The 24672-nt window shown below is 54.5% G+C and overlaps 1 protein-coding gene across 2 annotated transcripts in view; it reads right to left on the bottom strand.

Moving 5' to 3' along the window:
* NEURL1 (neuralized E3 ubiquitin protein ligase 1) overlaps window positions 1–24672 on the bottom strand; it is a 71342-nt gene that overhangs the window by 15354 nt on the left and 31316 nt on the right. The window contains exons 1-3 of one of the 2 annotated variants that reach the window (XM_084903864.1): window positions 18105–18312; window positions 4820–5061; window positions 4097–4418 (exon numbers count right to left, since the gene is read on the bottom strand). In XM_084903864.1, the coding sequence (XP_084759990.1) occupies window positions 4097–4418; window positions 4820–5061; window positions 18105–18138 (598 nt within the window). In that variant the 5' untranslated portion in view covers window positions 18139–18312. Of the gene's footprint in view, window positions 1–4096; window positions 4419–4819; window positions 5062–18104; window positions 18313–24672 lie in introns of those variants that run through there. The other variant, XM_084903863.1, reaches the window with a different exon arrangement.

Below are 24672 nucleotides of genomic sequence, written 5' to 3'. Positions count from 1 at the left end.
TGAAAAACTTGATAGCACAGAAGCTGCTGAAAACTTTCTACTTTCATGGACACAGTCCAGCACCCCACCACCACCACCACCACCACTCCCGCCACCTGTGCACACCCTTCTCCTTAGTCACCCACTGCCTTTCCGCTTCACCCCCTCCCCTGAAGGATCTGCTCCCCGAAAGACTGCTCATTCCCCACCTCTGTGCCTATGCACACCGCTCCTGTCTGGCCTAAATTGTTCCTCCTCGACCAGTCCATTCTTTTCACCTTTTGGTTCCTGACTCAAAAATCACCTCCTACAGGAAGTCCTTCTGGATTGCTCCCCAGTCACACCCCTCCAACCCCACGCCCACCCCAGTTTTACTCTTCAGCCACACGCTTAATTGCAGGGTTGGGTTTAGGACACCCCAGAGCAGTTATATGGTGTGCCCCCAATGTAAACACTCTTCGAGGAGAGGGATTTCCCACTTGTGTCTCCCCCACTCCTGCACGGCGCCCCGGCTGCAGCCGTCACAGAGGGGAGCTCGGGAGGACCCATAATCGGATCTTGGCTCGCCAGCTTTCTGCCAAGAAATATGGCTGCGCTTCCCGAGCCAACATATCTGAGAGGAGCAGGGAGAGCTTGAGAACCTGGGATAGGAGCTTATCTCTCCAAGTATTAATCACCCCATAAAACTTGTATTTATTTAGTTGCTGGCAGGCCCTTCTTCCTGGAGGTAGGAAGCTGTTATTCTTGGAGACACCAGCCAGGCTCGGGCCAGGGCGCCCCGAGGGAAGAGGGCGATCTGCATAACAGGAGCCCAGAAGGCCCAAAGCTGGGGCCCTGGCAGGTGCACCCAGGAAGCTCTGTTAGAGTCAGGGCTGGGGAGGTGGGGACGGGACACCTGCCTGGAGGTGTCAGTCAGGGAAGGCGCCAGCCCTGCCTCCACTCTGTCAGGGGAGACAGCCAGTCTGTCCATGGCTTAACTTTCAAACCTACTATGTGCCAGGTACCCCAGGGTGTCTCTAGTCTGAGGAGCAGACACTGGCCAGGTGGGGTTTGAAGGGGTTTTGCCAGAGATTCCGGAAAAAGGCAGGAGGGGGGAAGGGGACGGCTGAGCAGGAAACCTCTAAAGATAAGACACTGGTTTGTGGGACAGTCACACCTCAGGAAAGACAGACCCATCCTCAGAGCCACCCATAGAGAGCAGAGTCTTCAAAGGAGAGAGGGCAACCCAGAGGAGCTGGAGGGGCCTGGCTGGAGGGAGGGAGGCTCAGGAGGACACAGGGGCAGGGAAGTGGCAGCAAGAAGAGCAGGGGACAGGGGAAGTAGGGAGGAGAGGGGGAAGAGGGAGGAAAACTGACCCTGGGACTGCCTAAGGCAGCGGGCACACCCGGAGGACAGGGGAGCTGAAGGAGGGCATAGAGCAGTGCACCCACCGCCAAAGAATTCCTGGGTGGATCTCTTATTTTTTAAAAAAATCCATTTAGAAAGAACAAAATGAAGAGATATTTTAATCCGTTAATTGACTTAGGGGCCGTAATCAGTGTTTGAAAATGCCCAGGGATTATGGTGATTTACAGCCGAGACAGGAATCAGCGGGGCCTCAGCCTTATCGGGTGCACAGAGAAGAGCCTGCCGGGAAATCCAAATGAAACTGGAAATGCTGCCTGAAAATCCATTTATAGTCAAAGACGGGGGAATGGGGCTGGGCCAGGTCGGACGCCTTGGCTTTGGCCCAGGGTGGGACCCTTCAGATTACTCTCCAAGCCCCTCCCTCAGCCCCTGAGATTTGGAAGCCCCATCTCACCTGGCATGTTCCCACTCCCCTCACGCTCCCCACCACCACCTTCCTAGAACTCGAAAGCCCAGCCTCAGCCTCCTCTTCCAGGAAGCCTTCCTGGACTCCATCCTCCCTCACTGACCTCAGCCTCCTCTGACTATCTGCCTCCCTTCATACTTAAACCCACTGGAGGGTAAAGGGAAAGGTACTGCTTTTGGCATCAGAACACACCCAGTTCACATCCCAGCGCTGCCACATCCCTACACGGGCAAACCACATCTTCCCTGGGCCTCCATTCACTCCCAGTCAAACGAGGATAAAAGCCACTCCATCCGAGCCGGCTGCTAAGAGGTTAAATGAGATAACTGGAGGGGGACCATCTTGGCAAATGGAAGGAATCCTATGACCACACCATTGAACGATGTGCTGTGTTCTCTTAGATTGTGCCCTGATGGTGTCTGGAGTCTTTGCTTTGTCTTGCCTGATTTCCAGTGCATCTGGGGCCATGAGCACGCTGGGTCTGTGAGCAATCTGGGTCTACCTCAGCATGCCCCACACCCTTACCTGCATCTAACAAGTCATCCATCCATCCATCTCTCCTACCCACCCTGTAAACACTCCCCGGCATTCTCCACCCACTGGCACAAGACTCCTCTCTGGAGAGGAAGCTGGGATCCTCCTTCATAGCCTCCCCATCTTTTTTTTTTTTTTTTAATTATTATTATTGATTTTTTAATTTTTTTTTTTTTTTTACAGAGAGGAAGAGAGAGGGATAGAGAGTTAGAAACATTGATGAGAGAGAATCATCGATCAGCTGCCTCTTGCACACCCTCTACTGGGGATGTGCCTACAATCAAGGTACATGCCCCTGACTGGAATCAAACCTGGGACCTTTTAGTCCGGAGGCTGATGTTCTATCCATTGAGCCCTCCCTATCTTGTTTGGGAATAAATGTATGGACAGACCTGGGCTCAGCCAATGCCTCCGCACTTAGAGAAATTCAGGTGCCAAGAGGTGGGACATGAGGAACGGAGAAGAGAATCCCACCCGGGAGGCTTCAGGGAGGAGGTGGCTTGCGAGCTGGGCCTTGAGGCCCGAATGGGATTTTGATCCTTGGGGACTGTGAAGAAGGGCATTCTTTGCTTAGGGAAAAGCCAGAATGTTGTCCCCACTTTCTTTCCCCTCCTTTCCTCCCAATTAGACTGTGACTTTCTCAAAACCTGAGACATTCTTCTGTCTCCTGCCCTGTGGCCAGGCCCTGGGCGAAGGCATAGTCTCCCCAACCACTTTCCACGGGAGGAGACTGAGGCTCAAACTGAAGCGTCCAGGACAGAGCACAAACGCAAGCTCTGGGACCCCAGGGCCTTGAAGCGTGGGGCCCGAGGATAGCGCCGCGGCAGGAGGCGCTCACTAAGTACTGCCCAGGAGAGCGGAGGTGGCCCCCAGTCACCGGAGGACGACACTGTCAGCTGCTTCCCATCACAGCTCTCCGAGCCTTCATGAGAACCCTGAGACAGTTACCGTTACCCCCACTTTGGGGATGAGAAAACGGAGGTCTCGAAGCACTGGCTACACTAACAGGGTGAGGCCAGGAGCCGAGCGGGCATGTCTGACTCCAGCCGCTCTGTGGCCAGCAGGGAGCAGCCTGGCGGGCTCACCATTTCACAGAAGGAACGGGGGGGGGGGGGGGGGGGGGGGCACCTGAGCGTGGGCAGCCGGGCTGAGACCGTCCCTCCCTCCGTGTGAACGTAGAAACACTTTTATTGAGCTGAAAACCAGAAAGTTCCCAAACTATTCATTAAAAAAAAAAAAAAAAAAACAGCCTCCCCATTTGGGGAACTCGACAAACAAAGGCTTCTGGTGATGGCTTATTTCTCTGTTTTTACATTCACCATCTCCCCCACCCCTGTCTTTTCTACTTAAATAAAGGTGTTTTAAAAACAGCAGCTTTACTGCTCCCAGGCTCTGAAGTCAGGAAGGGAAAAAAAGATAAAAAGTTTTTCAACCGCCAGGACAGTTTGCTCTGCAGGGATGGGAGGTGGGAAGACCAGGTGTTGGCTGAGCACTGACTTGGTACCCAGGGCTGTGCCCGGCACTTGACTCACAGCCTCTTGAACTGAATCCAATCTTCCCACCAACCCGTTTTACAGATGAGACCGCTGAGGCTCACGCAGGCTCCTTCAGGAGAGGCGATGAGCGGGCTGATTTGTACCCGGGGTCTCTGTGAGTTAGCATAGCCCGGGGCGAGAGGGATCCTGGACAGAAGAGGCTTAGCTCCCTTTCCAATCACAGCTCCCGAAGGGGTGCCCCGCGCCTACGGGGCCAGAGAGAGGGGGCACTCACCAAGCAGCTGGACGCCCCGCGTGAGGCCGTACACGTCCACCAGGGCCCAGAGCGGGTCTGCTGTGCGGACCCCGTTGAGGAAGAGCATGGCCGCCGAGTCGTTGATGCGGTAAAACACGCGGCCCTTCTTGTCCACCCAGAAGGCGATGATGTTGCCCTCGTTGGCGAACTCCTCGGGCAGCGCCTTGGCCCAGAAGCCGCTCTGGGAGACCAGGTCGGGGCAGGCGTACTTGGGCAGCGAGTCGGGGTGGATGCGGGAGGGGTCCTTGCTCGTGAAGCCCAGGCGCAGCGCCCCGCTCCAGCAGCACTGCTTCTTGGTGATCTGGACGGCAGGGGGTGGCCTCAGACAGCCCGCAGCCCGGCCCAGCCTCTCCCCCGCCTCAGGAGCCCGCGAGGAAGGGAGCTGCCCCTCTCTGCAGACCACCCCCATGGAGAGCCTGGCCCACCATGTGGGCTCCTTTCCCTCCCCGGGAGCTAGTGGCCCCCATGACCACTCCCAGCTCCCCTTCCTTCTGTGCCATGTGGGGAAGGCTGAGAAAGAGGTACGGACGAGGGAACAGAAAGAGGAGGGACAAGGAAGAGCAACAGTGGCAGCAGAGAGGAAAGAGAAGGTACAGGGTGCAGGAATGGCCAGAACAGAAGGCAGTGATGCGGGGGAGGGAGGGGAGATAACGCTCAGAGGCCCAGGGGGAAGCAGTGACAGAGCCGGGAGGGAAGCCCCACCTTCAGCCTGACTTGCTCGTAGATGAGGACCGGGCGGTTACTGAAGGTGATGGCGTTGCAGAAGCTGGCCTGCCTCTTGACGGCCTTGTGGCTGAGGTCCATGAGGATCTGGGAGCCCTTGGTGTGCGGGTGGAAGAGCAGCGGCGTGGCCAGGAGCACCCCGCCGGGCAGCACCGGCGGGCAGTGCTTCTGCTTGTGGTGGCATCGGTGAGAGGTGACAGGGAAGGGACCCCCGATGGAGTCTGCACAAATAAAATAAAAGCCACGGTATCAGAGAACTTGGTGATCCAAGAGCTAGACTAGGGTCCCCTAGGGAAGGCCAGATGGGTAGGAAGTCACCCACTGCCCAGTATTTCTACCATCAGGGCAACCACCACCTCTGCCACCATTTGCCACCATCCTTCTCCTGCTCCCATCTACTGCTATTTCCCACTTCACCATCTACCACCATTTATTACCCACCATTATCTACCCTCATCCTTCACCCATCACCTCCCACCACCACCTAACCTCATCCTTCACCCATCACCTCCCATCACCACCACCATCTTACCTTCATCCTTCACCCATCACCTCTCATCATCACCATCATGACCAAGAAAAACTACCATCTACTGTTTCTCCCTAGTATTTCCCACCATCTATCTTCAACCATCAACCTTTACAGCAAATCAGCATTTACTACCAACACCCACCACCATACAGTCACTCACTACCACCAACATTTATTTTTTCCAACAAATATTCACTATGTATCTGCTGAGCACTGAGCCCTGTCCGAGGCACTGGAGATATAGGCATGACACACCTAAGGATCCTCTCCTCAAGAAGCCAACATCCCAGAAATCACAATACAAGTGGTAGGCAGTGATATGTGCCAAAAGGACACATAGGCAGGCCACTTCTCAGAGAGACATCCTGGAGGACAGGAAGAGGGGAGGAGAAGGCAATGGAGCTGGACCTACAAGGCTGGGCTGTAGTGAACAGGGGACCATGGGGCTGCCATTGGAGACCAGGAAGGTGGGTGGGGCAAGCTTTGCAGCCCCAGGACCACACCCATCTCTTCCTTCTTTTGGGGCCACTTCCCTCCACCCCACGCTGCCTTCCTCCACCCCAAGCTGCCTTCCTACTTCACCCAGGCTTCCTAAAGGAACTCAGATCTGCCTCAAGAACCCCTGGTAGGTAGGTGGTGGTGGGAGGTGATGGCCAGGGAGGTAGAGCTCTTTCTTCTAGACAGCCCAAAGTGGGATCGAGTATGGGACAGCCCAAAGTGGGATCGAGTATGGGACAGGACTTGGTCCAGGAGAGGTGCTTTACCACCGTGTGAGGTGCTTTATAAACATGCAAGGTGCTTTATAAACAGGAGACAAGGCAGAGAGAGGAAAGAACACAGGACAAGGTGTCAGATGATTGGTCTGTGACTACTGGTCGCGTGACGATGGGAAGTCACTTCCCCTCTCTGGCACAATGGGTGGCCTCTACCCTGTGGCTCTAAGACATGTGTCAGCAGCACTGACATTATCAATGCACAGTCTTGGGGGTGGGAGGGTGTTCGTTTCTTCCCCAAGATCTATGCACCACCCATCAGGGAGGGCAGCCCCCTCCTACCCATCATCCTGAGGAGAGACATGGAGGAAGAGGAGATGGGGGCGGGGAAGTAGAAAGCCACAAAATATGACAGAGGCTGTTTTTAGTCCCTCGGAGGAGAGCATTTAAAAATGCAGAAAGCTGGGTCAGCATCAGGCCTGCCCAGAAAGCCTGCCGCCCCCTAAAAGGGGAAGTCGGGTTACCAGGAAGAAGAGGAAGACAGGGAGGGAAGAGAGCAGGAGGGAGGGCTCCCAGACTGCACTCCAGGCCGTGTTTGCATCCCTTTGCATTTTTGCTTCCTCCTTGCCAGAGGGCCCAGACACCAGGACCCACTGTCCTGGGCCAACTGGACACCCTATGAGTCTGCCTCCAGGCCTCCCTGGCAGCAGCGTCCTGAAGGCCAGGCCCATGGGGTGAGGGTGGTACAAGGGGCTGCCTTGTTTTTACCAAGGAGACAAGACTGGACTGTCAACCAGTGCTCAGGACTTTGAAAGCCATCAGGTGGTGAGGGCTGGAATTGCTCCAAGGAGACCCGGGCAGTCTGAGAAGGCTACCTGGAAGAGGCTAAGTGGCCCCTGGACAGTACAGAGCAGGGGAGATCATTCCAGGGAAGGGGACAGTTGTGGGGAAGGGCAAACGGAGGGTGGCACTGGCTACAGGTGCTCTGCCTGGCAGCGGTACTCACTGGGCATATACCAGCCTCAGGCACAACTTGACTCTTTTTAAAAATGTTTCTATTGACCTTTAGAGAGAGAGGAAAGTAGAGGGAGAGAGAAGATAGAAACATCAATGACAGAGAAACATCAACATCAACCAGCTGCTTCCTGCACAACCTCCGCTTGGAACTGAGCCCACAACCTCGGCATGTGCCCTGACTGTGGTACATCTATACAATGGAATGCTACTCAGCAGTAAAAATGGAATGAACTATGGACAGCAACGTGGATGAATTTCAAAATAACTATGCTGAGTAAAATAAGCCAGTTTCAAAAAAAAAAAAAATGCGTATAGCCCTAACAGGTTTGACTCAGTGGATAGAGCGCCAGCCTGCGGACTCAAGGGTCCCAGGTTCGATTCTGGTCAAGGGCATGTACCTTGGTTGCAGGCACATACCTAGTGTGCAGGAGGCAGCTGATCAATGTTTCTAATTCTCTATCCCTCTCCCTTCCTCCCTGTAAAAAAAACCACTAAAATATATATATATATATATATATATATATATATATATATATATATATATATATATATATACACACACACATATATGCGTATATAACCCACGGAGCAACTGCAGGCCCTCAGATCCCTTCAAAATGCTTCCTCTTCTTCCCACCCATCCCACTTGGGGCCCTGGGGCCCTCAATAAAGGTACAGAAATCACTGGTGCTGAATGAATATAGTGGAGACACCCAAGGTCCAGAGACCCAGGCCCTGGAAGGATCACTCCCAGACTCCCTTCCACAGGGAGAATGTGGGGTGGCCAGAGCCCAGCCTCCCTGGCTGACAGCAGAGCAGGTAGAGAAGGGAACAGGGGAGCCCTGGTCCCCGGAGGCACAATGTGCACCCAGACCTGTGGTCTCAAACGCACACTCATGAGCGCACGTGCGCGCATGCGCGCGCGCGCACCCCCCCCCCCCCCCACGCACACACACCTGTGAGCACATGAAGGCATGAAGGTAATCCAGACCCTGGGAGACAGAAGGCAGAGAAACATATCTTTTCCTGTATTCCCTAGACCAGAAATCTCACCTTTCTGTCTGTACTGTGGACACATGCCTGGACTCGTGTACACATGGACCTACAGAACACTGCACATAAAACACACGCCCATCACACACGGACCTGCCTCCAAACCCATCTAATAACAATGGCAGCCATTTCTCTTTGAACAAGAGCCAACTCTGCCATGTGTAGAAATGTAAGTGCTGCCCTGCACACCTCCAGGGGGCACCATTCTCATGGATTACAACAGGAATGGTGCCCTCACAGATGTGCAACATGGCAGCCCTGACCCGGGGACCACCACCTCCCCACCCCCTGTTTCTGTTCTGTCCCCCCTCTCCATCTCAGCTGGCATTATGAGCTGGGGGGAGAAGGAGATAGAGCAAAATGAGAATTAACATTGAGAACAGCTCGATGCCAAGGACTAGCTAGGGGTAGGGCTTTCCTATACCATCCAAACAGCTGCCCTCCCTGCACTGGGACATACACTATGACCCCTTCAGGTCCCTAGGCTATGGGTGAGTGAATTGCGATTCAGACTGGTTGACCAAGTTGTTTGAGGTCACAGAGCAATTAAGTGGAAGAGCTGAGACTTGCACCCTGGTCTTCCAATGCCATGGCCAGAGTCCTTTACCACACTCAGCATCTAGTGCTAGTGCTCATTTCTCCAAGTCCAAGATGGCAGGCAGGGAGGGGAAAGGCTGTTGGAGGAAGTACTGGCCAGTCCCCGCAGAGGGAGCAGCCTGGGCCTGTGTGCTAGGCAACTGCTCTCCTGGGGGCCCCGGGTCCTGGGTGGCTCCCAGCAGAGTTCCCAGCAAGCCCCACCTTACTGACAGGTTTATAGGGCACCCCCCCACAGGCGAGGCTGCTGCTGACACAATGGAAACTCCCCCCTGCCCCGCCACAGCCTGTTCCGCCTGGGCATTTATGAGCTGCCACACACAAGCCAGGTCAGGCCTCCAGGTGACCCTCAACCAGCTCAGGGCCTCATTCCTGCCTCTCAGTAGGGACCCAGGGGAGATGCCCAGACACAGCGTAGCCTTCAGAGTGACCTCCCCACTGCCCCCCCGCCAAGCTCTGCCCCAGGACCATCTCCGCAGAGCCCTGGACAGGCTGAGCTGAGCTGCCAAGGAGAGACGGGGAGGGAGCAATACGAAGGGCTATGACCAAACTCTATGTGGCTTAACAGGCAACGTCTTTATCCGCCCCAATGCCACTCGGACAGACACAGGTCCTCAGAAGAGGCGTTACCATGGTCACCCAGCCAAGGTGAAGAGCCCAGATTGGAGCCAGAGCCTGCTGCCTCCACACCGAGAAGCTCTGTCCCTAACTGTGAGATCTCCGAGAGCCTCGCTTTTCTCATCGGTAAAGTGGGGGTCACAGCAGACCTTCTTCACAGGATTTTTGTGAAGATTAAATGAGATGAAGTATGTAAAATGAACCCCAGTAAGTGGCTGCTATAATAATAATAATAATAATAGTTATTAATTACAACTACTATATAATGATGATTATTACTGCTGTGGACATTCATCTGTGCTTCCCCATCTCCACCCCTTTGCTCACGCTGTTCCCCTGGCCCACGTACCTTTTCCCTGCCCCACCTCTCCGAATCCCACCCACCCTGCCAGCCCAGCTGAGTCCCCCTGCGTTCAGGATCGCCTGTTCTGAAGCCATGGCCCTGCATTCCGGTGCTGGCATGACCATCTGCCTCCCCTAGGAGAGAGGCTTATCTTCCTCTCTGGACAGTGGGACAGAGCAACCCTGGCCATGCCACAGACTTGCTGTGGGACTTTGGGCAAGTCTTTCTCTGTAAAACGGGGTCATCACAGCGGCCCTGCCCACTTCTCCAAGTGGTTGTGAGGAGCCAGTGAGTACAAAGATTTAAAAGGATTTTATTTTATTAATATATTTTATTGATTTTTTTTACAGAGAGGGAGAGTGATAGAGAGTTAGAAACATCGATGAGACAGAATCATCGATCAGCTACCTCCTGCACACCCCCTACTGGGGATGTGCCCGCAACCAAGGTACATGCCCTTGTCCGGAATCGAACCCGGAACTCTTCAGTCTGCAAGCCGACGCTCTATCCACTGAGCCAAACCTGTTTCAGCTGTAAAAGGATTTTACAAACGTGGACACCTGATGCCAACATAAGGTCTTATTTATATATATATAAAAGCAACAACCACCACCAAAAGAAGTGACCAGCTCACTTCTGTCCAGGCACTTCTGTTTCATCTCATCCCAGACTGGCAAGTGGTCCTGACCGGGACTAGCCTATATGGAAAGACTGTGGGAGACAGTGTAAGGGTGGGAGAGCAGGTGGGGCGAGGCCTTGGGAAAGAGGAAGGATTGTAAAACCGGGCAGATTGGAAGTTCTCTGGGTTCCTTCAAGGAGCCCACTTCCCTCACCTGTTTCTTGACTCTAAGGCCTGGCCCAAGCCCACTTCTCTGCTGGGAACTTTTCCTTCCTCACCTCTTTCAGCCTTCAGGCCTTGATGGTAAGACCACTTCCTCCCAGAAGTCTCTCTGGCCCCAGGCTAGGTTAGGGACCCTGCCATGGACCACCAGACACTCCACCCACCCCTAACAAAGCATCCAGCACCCCAGCCACCTTTCTCAGCTCTGACTCCTCCATAGGACTGAGCCCAAATGTTCCGAGGCATACCCTGTACACAGTGCACTGACTGGTCTCCAGCCCAGAATGGTCCGGCTACCTGCCATCCTTGGGACAGCTGAGAAAGAGCCACTCAGATCCCCTTCAGGGCGGCTTTCTGGCGAGAAAAGCCTTCGGGTCGTTTGTGTCTCCCTAGTGGACTGTGGGCCTCCTAAGGACAGGGGCCATTGTCTTTTTATTTATTTTTGTTTTTTTGCTAATCCTCTCCCAAGGATATTTTTCCATTGGTTTTTAGAGAGAGTGGGAAGGAAGGGGACCGACACAGAATAAAAAACATAAATCTGAGAGAGACACATCGATCGGTTGCCTCCCACACATGCCCTGAGCCAGGGATGGAGCCTGCAGCTGAGGTATGTGCCCTGTTACATGCCTTTAACTGGAATTGAACCCGTGACCCTTCAATCTGTGGGCTGATGCTCTCTACCCACTGAGCAAACCAGCTAAGGTGTAGCCATTGTCTTTTCCCCTGCTGTTTGCCCAGGGTCTAGCTCAAAGCACGCTCATAGCAGGTGCTCAGTGAAAGCTATTGAGTGAACTGCCGCTGTCCAATTCTTCAATCTACCGATCAACTGGCAAAGGTCCAAGGAGCACCCACTTTGTACGTCTCCCTTCTTGGTGTCCCGTGGAGAAATTAAAGAAAGAGAGGACTATGGGACAGCTTCCTTTGCTGTCTAGCACCAAGACCCCCACTCTACATGCCTGGCGACAGCCCTGCCTGCTCAGGAACCTTCAATAGCTCCCCACTTGCCTATGGGGAAAAGGGGAAAGGAAGCCTATGAGGGCTGACTTTTTTTCTGGCCTATCAGATGCTATACCAGATACCTGTGGGGTACAACCTTGCCTCACCCTCCCAGGCCCTGAAAGGCAGGTATTTGTGGGAAGCACCTCGAAGACAGCCTCAATGACCCCCAGATTCACCACCTGGCTATCATGCCCTTCCTGTTGTAATCCCCTTCCCTTGAGCGTGAAGTGGATCTAGCAACCAGCTTCTAACAAATTGAATACAGCCGAAGTCATGAGCATCGCTCCTAAGCCTGGGTTATAAAATGCCTTTGGTCTCCGTCTTGGTTACTCTCTCTTGCCTCTCCAGGGTTGCTTCCCCTGGGGAAACGAGTTGCCACATAGTAAGGCAGCCCTGAGAAGCAGCCCACATGGGGAAGGACTGAGGACTACCAGTAGCTACGTGAGTAAGCTTGGATATGGGCGCCTCCAGGCAAACCTTCAGATGAGATCACAGCCCGCTCCAACAATGTGACTGCAACCTGACAAGACAGGAAGATGCAGGCACCTATATAAACTGTGTCAGATTTCTGACCTTAGGAGATATGAGATCATTAAATGGTTTTTGTTTTTTTTTAATATATTTTATTGACTTTTTACAGAGAGGAAGAGAGAAGGATAGAGAGTTAGAAACATCGATGAGAGAGAATCATCAATCAGCTGCCTCTTGCACAGCCCCAACTGGGGATGTACCCGCAACCAAGGTACATGCCCTTTACCGGAATCAAACCCGGGACCTTTCAGTTCGCAGCCAACGCTCTATCCACTGAGCCAAACCGGTTTCAGCCATTAAATGTTATTTATTTATTTATTTATTTATTTATTTATTTATTTATTTATTTATTTTTAAATATATATTTTATTGATTTTGTACAGAGAGGAAGGGAGAGAGATAGAGAGTTAGAAACATCGATGAGAGAGTCATCGATCAGCTGCCTCTTGCACACCCCCTACTGGGGATATACCCGCAACCAAGGTACATACCCTTGACCGGAATCGAACCCGGGACCCTTCAGTCCCCAAACCGACGCTCTATCCATTGAGCCAAACCGGTTTCGGCTATTAAATGTTATTTTAAGCCACTAACTTTTGGGGTGATTTGTTATGCAGCAATAGATATGTTATGCAGGAATACAGCATCCTCTTAGTCCCATTTTATAGATAAGAAAACAAGCTCTAGACTGAGGACTGAAAAGTCCTGGGTTTGATTTCGGTCAAGGGCACATGCTTGGGTTTCGGGCTGGATCTCCAGTAGGGGGATTGCAGGAGGCAGCTGATCAATGATACTCTCTCATTATTGATGTTTCTATCTCTCTCCCCCTCTCCCTTCCTCTCTGAAATCAATAAAAATATATTTTAAAAAGAAAGAAAACAGGCTCTGAAAGATAACAACCTGCTCAGGGTCACACAGTGGTGGGTTGGCTCTGAACTCACACCTGGCCAGCATGCTCAGTGCCCTCCCCCCTCCATGGCCACTGCTCCCTAGTCAGTTGCTGCATGACCTCCCAGCCTCCATGCATACACCTCTGTTGGTTAGGAGTAGGGGCCATCTAAACACCGCATCCTCTCTCCCAGATGCCCGGCTACGTCTACAGCAGGTCCGGCTGTTCCCTGGAAAACTAAATAAATCCATGATGACAAGGTGGGTGACGGAGAGCGGCAGGGGATGGGCAGGATCATTACCCTCATAGCCAAGTTAATCTCCACCCTGAGCCTCCTGCTCTCACTCACTCTGCGGCATCCCAATCTCTGACATTCCCGGCAGCCAGATGTGCATACAGATGTGCCTCCCAATACCCTAGTAACCAACCCTCCTCCTCCCACTCTCCCTCCACCCCAAGGTTCCAGAAGGGGATTCTAGTTGAGATCCATTCGGGGTTCAGCTCCTTGTCCCAGTCTTCCCAGCTCCTCCCCAAAGCCCCCAGGCCAGCCTGAGAGAATGAGAGGGAGCACAGCTCAATCATATAAATCCACACACCACACGGACATCTTCCTTCGTTCCCCTTACACAAATCCACACTCGTACACCCGTGTATACACACATAGCCAGTGTGTGTGCCTAATGGCAGACACAAGCACCCAGGGAGCCTTCCTTCCTGGGGACCGCCACCCCCTCTCCCTCCCCCGCAGGGCTAGAGAGGCAGAAGATGCGACCTTGGTCCTTGGAGGCAGCCAGGTGTGTGTGGTGTCCACACTCGCAAGCACACACAAGCCTGGAGAAGCCTCCGTGGAAACTCACAGAAGCACATCCATTTCCTGAATAAGTGGTTGCTGTGTACCCCGTGTCCTGCCCCTTCACGTGTTAGCTCACTTAATCCGTTCTGCAACCCTTTGGGGTAAACCTTATCATCCCCAATGTGGGTCAGACAGAGAAACGGACCCAAAGGCCCATGGCCAGTAAGAGAAGAATGGGATTCCAACTCTCACCAAGAACACCAACTCACCCCCCTCTTCCTCTCCAGCCTTGCCTGGCCTTGGGTCTCATCTCCCAAAGTGTCTCATCTCATCTGCCTCCCCTGGCCACCTGCAGCTCCCACCGCCATGTAGTCCAGAGGCCCAGGGCTGTGCCCCACACTCTGCTCCCTGACACACTGACCAAGCAGCTGCTGGTGCCCACTGTGTGCCAGGCACTGGCTGTGTTAAGATAATACAGAGATAGCCCAGCCGGCATGGCTCAGTGGTTGAACATCAAATAGGAGGCCACAATTCAATTCCCGGTCAGGGCACATGCTCAGGTTGCAGACTCAATACCCAGGGTGGGGCACGCAGGAGGCAGCTGATGAATGTGGCTCTCATCAGTGATGTTTCTCTCTCTCCCTCTCTATTCCTCTCTAACTATATTTTATATATATATATATATATATATATATATATATATATATATATAGTTTATTGATTTTTTTTCAGAGAGGAAGAGAGAGGGATAGAGAGCTAGAACCATGGATGAGAGAAACATCGACCAGCTGCCTCCTGCACACCCCGCCACCGGGAATGTGCCCACAACCAAGGTGCATACCCTTGACCGGAATCGAACCTGGGACCCTTCAGTCCGCAGACCGACACTCTATCCACTGAGCCAAACCGGTTTCGGCAATAACATATATATATTTTTAAAAAGATAATACAGAGTTGGATCCGCCTGACCCCTGCCCTCCTGGAGCCATAAGCACAAGTGGGGTGTGGTGCGCGTGTGTACATATGGTCACAGACACACCTGCCGGCTCACCCTGGCCCTTAAGCCAGAGCTGCTGCCAGGAGACAGGCGGCTCCCTCGGTGCTAATCCCACGTCTCATAAATCCATTGTAGGCCCTCTCCCCTGCTGCCTGTCTGAGAATTAAGGAATCATGGAGAAGTGGGGAGTCAGCTGCGGAAGGGACAAGGCCTGGCTTCCCCTCTGAGCTGCCGGCCATTTCCTTCTAGGTCACAGCAGCTGCCTCTGTAATAGGCTAGAGTGGGAACCAATCGCCCAGGTCCCTGCACCCCTTAGGTTGGACTCTGGACTAACAGCCTGTTAGTCCAGAGTCCAACCGAAGGGTGACATGTAAGTCTGGGCACATTGGTGGGTGTCATCCACTCATCACACCAACCCCACAGCAATGGGTCACACTTCCTTCCCCTGGGGGAGCGTTGAAGGGGGAACAGAAAGAAGGGGGATGGGGAAGAAGAGGGAAGGAGCGGGGAGGGCTCCCAGGATTGCAGCTGCCTCCCTCTGTGCTCTTCTACCCCAGCCCATCCTGCCCTCACGATGGGGAAGCAGCTCTGGAAACCGCCGGGTGAAGGAGATCACGCATGTAAGCGCCAAAACCATTCTCCAAATGGGAATTAACTTCTCCAGGGGGGCCCCTGCCAGGCTGGTCCCAGAGGAGCTGACTCCGCAACAGTAGCCCCACCTCACACACACACACACACACACACACACACACACACACACACACGAGACTCAGGCAGAAATACTGTCATCTAATACAGAATAAGGATACATCACAGGCACACAGTCCCACCAAGGTGGCTGCTCACACATGGAAACGCAGACACGACACACTCTGTCCCTAAACATCATACAGACAAATACCCACCGCCGGGCACACACATACAGAGGCCTGGCACACAGATACATCATCTGCAGCCACTAGACACGCAGTCCGCCAAGACACGTCCACAACCTCCCACCCAGAACAGTACGGGGCCGTTTCCCCCTCACCGCTCACTGTGGCCCCGCAATCCAAAATCTCCAGCTGGAGGCAAACCCAAACCCCCGAGGTTCACATAAAACACAACCAGAAACGATATGGCCACGTGCTCGGCAGGCAGGCTGTAGGCCGAGGGCACCCCGGGAAGGAACAAACCCCCTGCACCTCCCACTTTTCCCCAACTCACCTCCCAGAAGGAAGGAAGCGAAACCAGAGCCACTGGGATGGCCCGTGCACAGGTATGGGTACACGCGGACGTGGGCGAGGACATGTGAGGACGTGCACGCAGGGGTTTTGCTCAGGGGTAGTGTGAGTACAGGCAAACACCCCATCTCCACATCCCTACTGCTGTCTCCTACTCCTGTGGATGGCAGGCGGAGGCAGGGGCCAGCGCCAGCTTATCAGGGACCCCGCCTAAGGACAGTGGTCCTGGCAAGAGGGTGGGGACCGAAGCCGATGGGACCTTTGATTAGAGCCCGCCAAGGGCCACCCAGCCTGGCTGCCGGACTCCTAGAGTTCTCTGCACACCCAAGCTCTCCTCCTGCCCCCAGGCGGAGAGGAAAGGACACGACCCTGGCCTCAGAATGCTCTCCTAAGCCCTTTAGGTTTTCCGCACCTTAAGTCCTTACACCATGCCATTCAGTCCTCCTCTGAGGAGGGTACTATCAGCCTCATGGACAGATGAGAAGACTTGCCTTCACTGTACCATGGCTATCTACTCCAACGCAAGAGCTCTTGGTGGCCATGTGCCGTCTGGGGGTGGGGAGTGGTGGTGGTGGGGGGAGATGATGAGGTCTTGGGGTCCGCACTCCCCTCTGAAGCCTGTGCTCCCAGGCAGCTGGAGGGCAGTGTGCTGTGTCCTAATCCGCTCCGAGGGCCTCTCTGTCCTTTCCAGGCCCCGGGCTTGCCCAAGTCTGACTTCAGTGGAAAATGCCAGTCTGCCTCGGCCCTTCTGCCAACAGGCCCTGCTGGGCCAGTGGGCACTGAGACGCACCCCTACCCCCACCCCACAGACAGGCAGGGCCAGGGCCAGGCCCAGGTCAGCCCAGTCCGAGGCTCAGGCCAGGGCCCCGGCCACGGGCATTGGCCCTGGCTGGCTCCGGATTATGTGTCTTGCAGAGCCTTCCATCTGTCACTTAGCCCTCTAGGCCCAGGACGAAATTCACTTCCTTTTAGGAGAGCCAATGATTTGCTTTTCCCCGTGTCTCCTCCCTGACTTTTTCTGTTTAATTAGAAATTACTCTCTCAGAAGTCCAGAGCCTGGGAGGGGAAGCTACCTGGTCCCCAGTCCCAGCCACGGCTGCCCACTCCTTCTTTCTTCCGGGCCTCTGCTCGGTGCCCACTGGGCTCAGCAGATGGAGGCCGCCCCATCCCCTGATGCCCTGTCTGAGGGGAGGAGGGCCTAGAAGGGAGTGTGGCAGGATTCCCCAAGGTCAGTTCTCACTGTCCTGGCACCAGCCAGTTTTACAGGAACCCCAGCTCCTGTGTCCCAATGATGACAAAAAAGTCTCTGCGAAGGCTTCCCCTCCTGGGTGTCACATCGGCCCGTTACTCCCCAGATCATAGCACCTGGCCAGGCGGACGAGGGGACAGGAGCCGGGGCAAGCAGGAGCCCTGAGAACAGGAAGCCCACGGGCACTCCTCGCGTTCACCCGTTCACCTGCTTGCTAGTCTTTTCTGTCTGACTGTGGACATGAACCCCAGGGGTCAGAAGTTCACTGACACCCCCAGCAGAGCACACACTTAGAGAACTGAGGTCAGGCAACATGGGGAGCTGTCACTTGCACTCTCATGTGCTTAGGCACCAGCAAGCACAGGTACACACCCAGAGACACCTCTAATGCACACTTATGAGTGAAGCACATATGTACACTCATGCACACGCAAGTGTGCCCACACGTCTCTCCACAGCCCCACCATGGGACTCAGCACTGACCTCCAGGGCCCACAGCCCAGGGCCCACAAACAAGTCCCCCCAGGTGTCAAACGGTATTTTGTCCCAGTCCTGAGAAAGAGGGGTATGGACACCCAGTACCTCATATCCCACTTGGGGCTTGTCAGCACCTGGAGGGAGAAGAGGACAAGGAGACTTTGTGGGGAGACTCAGCTGCCTGACTTTCCACCAGTCACCTAGGAAAGCCCCCCTCTTCCTGCTCTTTCCAGCCTCCCTTGCTTTCCTGCAGCCCAGTTCCTGCCCCCCGAAGGAGTCCCCACAAGGAGAGAAGAGACAGGGGGATGACTATGCTTCCAGCTCCAGTGCCTCTCAGACCAGGGGGTCCCCAGCCTGGGGGCGGGCAGACCCCCAGGCATCAGCTGGGGCCTTACCGTGGAGGGTGCTCCGGGTGATCTGTCCCCCCATCACAGGCAGCGGGCAGCACGGCCGCCTCCGCTCAGCTAGCCGGCCTCGTCACCAAGCTGCCCGGGCTGCCGGTGCCTCTCCTTCTGCCACCTCTCCTCCCCTACAGTTGACGGCAGGCATGGCAGGGCTGAGCCTGCCCCTCCCGCGCCCCCAGGAGCTCCCTCCCGCACGCAGCGCCTGTGAGGCAGTCACACAGGCACATACACCCCTGTGAGCTTCCCCCGCCTCCCGGCGCTGGTACGGCAACAGGATCTGTCATGTTTATTTACATAAGGAGGAGGAGACTGGAGGCTTCCTGAAATAGCCAGCTCCAGAGAGCACTGGAGATGCCCCAGCCTGAGCGCTCACACACACATGCACACTCCCCGTCACACACATCAACACACACATGCACTCCCCATCACACACATCACCACACACAGATGCACATTCCCCATCACACACCTCATCTCATACACACACACATGCACACTCCCTGTCACACACATCAACACACACGTGCACACTCCCCACCACACACCTCATCTCCCACACACACATGCATACACACATGCACGCTCCCCAGCACACATGTAATCTCACATACATGCGTGCACACATGCACACTCCCCATTACATGCCCCACCACGCACTCCCTATTACACACATGTAAGCACACACATGCACACTCCCCATCAAATGTCATCTCACACATACTTGCACATACCCACACATATGCCCACTCCTCGTTACATACACATACACATATGCACACTCCCCATTGCATACACATGTGTGTATGCACACATACGTGCACGCTCCCCATCACACATCTCATCTCTCACACACACACATGCACACTCCCCATCACACATCTCATCTCATCTCACACACACACATTCACATACACATGCACACACTCCCCATCACGCCTCATCTCTCACACATATGCACATTCCCCAATCCACACTTTATCACACACACACACACACACACACACAACTTCACCATTTTCCAAGGCCTTCAGCCATTCACATGTGATGATGTACCCACTACAACAGACGTCAGGTGAGGCAATGATATCATGATGAGCAAAACAGACACGGAGCTTACAATCTGGCTAGTGGAGCTTAAAAACAAAAACCTGCCCACTTCTGTCTTCTCCCAGGCTCTGTCACAGCTGCTTTAGGAGTATTAACTCCTCTGGTCCCCATGGGCTGAATGATGAGGTCAGTATTATTGTTATTATCAATGTTATTAGTATTTTTAAAAAATATATTTTATTGATTTTTTACAGAGAGGAAGGGAGAGAGATAGAGAGCCAGAAACGTCAATGAGAGAGAAACATCGACCAGCTGCCTCCTGCACACCCTCCACCGGGGATGTGCTCGCAACCAATGTACATGCCCTTGCCCGGAATCGAACCTGGGACCCCTCAGTCCACAGACCAACACTCTACCACTGAGCCAAACCGGCTTCGGCTCAATGTTATTAGTATTAACTTAAAGACAAAAACACCAAGATAAAGACATGACCTACCTAGAAGGTGGCAGTCAGGCACCAGAATCCACACTTTTACCCCCACAGCAAACTGTTGCTCTGATCATAAACATACACAAACACACACCAACATATACAGACCACACTACCCATCTACACCACATCACATGCATACACACAGACACAGGCTCACAAGCACTCACTAGCACTCACACTTGTGCACACTTAGCCTCCTACTGCTCACCAGATACACACACACCCGACACATCCACACCTCACAATGAACACACCCCACCTATGCACATCCCCCCAGATCATGCAGCCTCTGGAGAAATCCTGAGCTGGAAAATTCGAAGCCAGTGAAGGGTGCGGACAGAAAGGGCGGAGGGCAGTGGGAAGGCAGGCCCCTCTACCACCGGGCAGGCCTACAGGGAGTCCAAGGCACCACCAAAAGAGGAGCCACAGCGCACTGTGAGCTCATTGGGCACCCGGCACTGTGTGCACGCTCTGCTTTACCACGCCGGCAGCAGAGACTGCTGCTCCAGCCATTTCACAGAAAAGAAACTGGGGGCTCTGCAAGGCTCAGGAACGTGCCTGAGGTTTACCCAGCAGGTCAGAGGCAGGCCCCAAGCCCAGGGCTGTGGACAAGATCACAGTCACAGGCTCTCTGCAGGACAGGGGCTTCTCCAAGGAAAGCAGAACAGCTCCGTTCCCAGGCCCTGGCCAGCCCCCAGTCTCTGTCCTCGGGGTTAGGAATCTGGATTCCAAGGGGAAGAATGGGTGGGCAGAGGGGGGAGAGCTAAGAAGGAGCCGTGGGAAAGACGGGTGCTGCCCCCTATCAGATGGGACTCAGAGGCCTGGACACTGTGAGGGGTTGTGCTGGGCCTTGAGCCCTCTGTGTAGGACCCTGCTGCCGCTCAGGCCTGGTCTGAGAGAGAAGAGGAGAAGGGAGAGGGAAGGGGAAGGGGAGAGGAGGAGATGATCTAGGGTCATCAGCCAGAGGGCTGGGCAGACTCCGGGTGGGAGTGTCCACAAGCCCAGCATGCTAACTCCCTACCCCCAGACCACCTCCCAGACCTCTCTCTTCCTGGGAAGAGCCAGGACACACAAAGTTTCCCCCCTTTCTATAGTCACATGCTGACTCATGACTGCTCACAGTCACATGTCCATGCACACACATGCTCCATGATCCTCTTCCTCTGGGGGAGGGAGATTAAGTCAGAATCTGACCGAGAGGAAACAATGTAGGCTCCTTTTGTGCGGTAAATAATCACAATGACAGCAAACACCAGGCCTCACCATGTGCAGGCAGTTCTAAGCTCACTGCACATATTAACGCGCCCAATCTTCACGGCAACCCTAAGAGATGGGTTACATTTTTGTGCCCATTCTACAGATGAGGAAGCAGGTGAAAGAGGCTGCCCTGGAGGCTGTTCCTGCACCAACACAGTCAACCCCCCTGACTTCGGATGTGCCTGGCGGGGCCCTTCCCCACCATCCCCTCCAGTGGCCGGCCTGGCCTTCCCGAGGCCCAGCCACTGGTAACACCTCTTCCAGGAAGCCTCCCCAGGGCTTGTCTCTCCTTCGAGCCCAAGCGATGCCTCTCCCAACCTCTCATCCTCCTGCCCCCTGGCTGTGGCATCGTCCGTTTGCCCTGGCTTCTCCTGGGTACATCTCAACAATTCAAGTTGGCCAACGTTTCCTGAGCACCCACCATGCGCCAAACACAAAGCTACACACGGGGGAGGCAATGAGGATCAACAACAGACAGACTTAGAGTCCTGGCGGAATAGACATCTATCAGGTAGAATATCATCCCGATCCTAGAAAAGGGGTCCGAAACAAAAGAGCAAGGTTCCGGGGGGCTCGGGGCAGGCTTTCCTGAGCACTGAGAAGCCAGGCAGGTGCGTGGCCCTGCAGGTCGGGTGAGGAAAGAAGACTCCAGGCGGTGAGCACAACACCGGCAAAGGCCCGGGTGACTGCAGGGAGCCCCACGCCTCCGCGAAGCAAGGCCCGAGTGGCTGCCGCAGGGAGCGCTGGCGGGTCCTGGGAAATGTTCTGACGCCCGCCGAGGTGGGCGGAGACACCCCAGGTGGGCCTCAAAGAGCTGGGAGAGGAACCTGGCCTTCTTTTCTGAGAGTCATAGAAAACCCCGGACAGGTTTCCGCAGGAAGGCAACAAGAGCGGACGGCGCTTCTGAAAGGTCACCATGCCTTCTGGTGTGCAGCATGCACGCATGGGAGGAGGCAGAAGGCACCAGGGGAGAAAGAAGTGGCCCCCGCAGGGCCGGGTCTGTACTGACTTGCCCACGCTCTCCCCGGGCCGAGCGTCATGCCCGCACAGAGCAGGTGCTCAGAAAATACCTCACCGATGGAACTGATAGCGCGGAAATTTCCAGAAACAGGACTAGAGGGAAGTAACCAAGCAGGGATGGGGGCAGGGTGAGGCCTCAGCAAACGCAGTCCTCAGGTGGGGGCGCCCTTGCTCTGGCCACGTGAGTGAGGATGGAGAAGAGGATTGGGCGCAGCCCGGGAAGCCCCTGGCCCTTCACCCCACCACTGTCTGCAGGGGTTTACCCGCAGGCTTCCTTAGGTCCTGTTTTCCGCAAGCCACTTCCCCCCATTTAAATAGGAAGTGGCAGTGCTCTGTGTCTGAGGGGTCCCCCGTCCCCTCCCCAGAGCAGTGTCCAGGCCTCTACAGAGGATGTGGCGGCCAGCACTGCTGCACCCCTTCTCCGTTTTTATTGAGGCACCACATAAAAGTTTCATTTGGCCGAAGAATTCTGTTACTGAAAGGGGTGAGAGCACCACGGACCTACGTCGTTCATTCATTCGTTCATTCAGCAGTCACTGAGTGCCAACTCTGGCCCTCCTGGTGGGCAAGACCCAACTTCCCACCCTTCAGAAGCCAAGCAGGAGCCGTGCTGACACGCCTGTGGCACTGGTTGAATCGTTTCAGTGTTCTGTTCTGTGGGAAAGGAGAATGGAAGGATAGGAAAGGGGACGTGACAGGATGGGAACGATGTGACAGAGGAACGGAGACTCAATAAGGAAGCCTACAGCAGAAGCTGTAATGATGGTACGCTTACATGTGCACCAGGCACGTTGCTAGGTATCTCACACACTAATCTCGCTCAACCCCCCCAATATCCCTGCAGGATTATAATCATCCCCACCCTGCGGGCTACAGAACTGGGGCTCAGGGAGATTACAATGAAGGCAAGACCAGCCAGAGTTCAATCCCAGACCTGTCTGGCATTAAAACCCACAGTCTAGACAGAAAAGGTCAAAGGGCAGGGGACTTCTTGCTTGGGGAAGAGAAGACAAGGGGATGATGGACCTTCCATTTAGGGAATCAGAAGGGTTCTATGGAAAGGCAGAGCCAAGGGACACAAGGTGACATCCCAGAACGGAGCTTAAGTGAAAGCAGGGGAGGCTGTGGCCAGGCACAAGACTACATTTCCTGTCCACAAAGAGGTGGCCCGTCCTGGCAATCTCGCAGAAAGCAGACTGTCCTGGAGCTGGGTGGGGACTGTAATAGCAGGCAGAAAGCAGGCTGTGCCCCTGGGGAGCACTTGGTCTCAGGCCTCAGAAAGAAACCCCCCCTTTCTGGCTAGCCCCCCAGCTGCATCTGCTCCCTGGCCCCATCCAGGGAACTCTGCCCCCTTGGCTTCCTGAACCCATTCAGCTTCCAAGACCCTCCCACAACCAAGGCTCTCCACTTCTTCCTGCCATCCCCCGTCTCCCACCCCCTCTCCTTTTATTTATTTATTTATTTATTTATTTATTTATTTAAATATATTTTATTGATTTTTTACAGAGAGGAAGGGAGAGAGATAGAGAGTTAGAAACATTGATGAGAGAGAGTCATCGATCAGCTGCCTCTTGCACACTCCCTACTGGAGATGTGCCTGCAACCAAGGTACATGCCCTTGACTGGAATCGAACACGGGACCTTTCAGTCCCCAAGCCGATGCTCTATCCATTGAGCCAAACCGGTTTCGGCCCCCTCTCCTTCTTGAGGACCATCTTGGTCTCCGTGGTGGGCTGCTCAGCTCAACGCTCTCCTCACCAAGTCCTTTCTTACCCGTGTCCCCCAAGGCCCAGCACCTTCAGCCCCGGGATGAGCCTGCCCTCTTAGAGCTTAGCCTAGAGCAGGCCCAGTCGCGGCAGAGCAGAACCCAAGACCAGTTCACGAGACAACAGAAACCACCGAATTCAGAGACCCCAAGACCTCTGAGGGAAATGAGCCATAAGAGAGCACTGGGTCCTTCAGGCAGCCAAGAAGTATTGTACCCATTTTACAGATATAACAAAGGAGGCCTAGTAATTGTAGACTTTCCCGTGGTTGCATTATGGGTAGAGGATAAGAAGGACCTGAACTCCATTTAATGACTTCAGCACATTGGAAGGCATGGAAGAGAAGACTGGACAAGGAGAGGGGATAACTTCTCTTTATAGGTGGGCAGAGGGGACTGGTCTCTGGAGCCGTCCATATGGGGTGGGGAGGGGGGAAGGGGGCAGGAAGGGAGGCAGCCCTGCTGGGCAGGAGCTGGGAGAGGGCTCCTGGCTGTTGTCATGTCTTTTTCATCAAGAACAAGGGCTAATTTGATTGAGCTGATGAGTCATCTGGCACATAGGGCCTAAGGCTGACGTGCCAGGGCCACCCCCCCTGCCCTATCAGACTGGTATTGGCGAATGGAGAGCAGGGAGCCCACCCCTCCCAAGCTTCCTCTCATGCCCCGAACCAGGATAAGCGTGGGGACTGCTGCCCAGAGTCTGAAAGAGAGAAAGAGATGTGCATGGAGAGGAGGACAAAGACACAGACACAGAGCATGCGCTGCGTGCCAGGGAAACCGGAGCCTGGGAGCCCACAGGGCGTCCACTGGGGCTGGGACAGGTGCCCCGGCAATGACAGCTGCCAGCCGCCTGGGATGATGGGAACACAACAGGTGCAGAGGCGGGGGCGGAGACCGAAAGGGAATCCGAGAAAACAGCCCGGCGTTGGGCACCCCTCCCAGGCTATGGGCCCGGCGTCAAGCAGCCCTTTCTCAGA

This window comes from Pipistrellus hanaki (genome assembly GCF_964339955.1).
Source record: "Pipistrellus hanaki genome assembly, chromosome: 14".
Classification (NCBI taxonomy): domain Eukaryota; kingdom Metazoa; phylum Chordata; class Mammalia; order Chiroptera; family Vespertilionidae; genus Pipistrellus; species Pipistrellus hanaki.
This window is presented reverse-complemented; position numbering and strand designations above follow the sequence as displayed.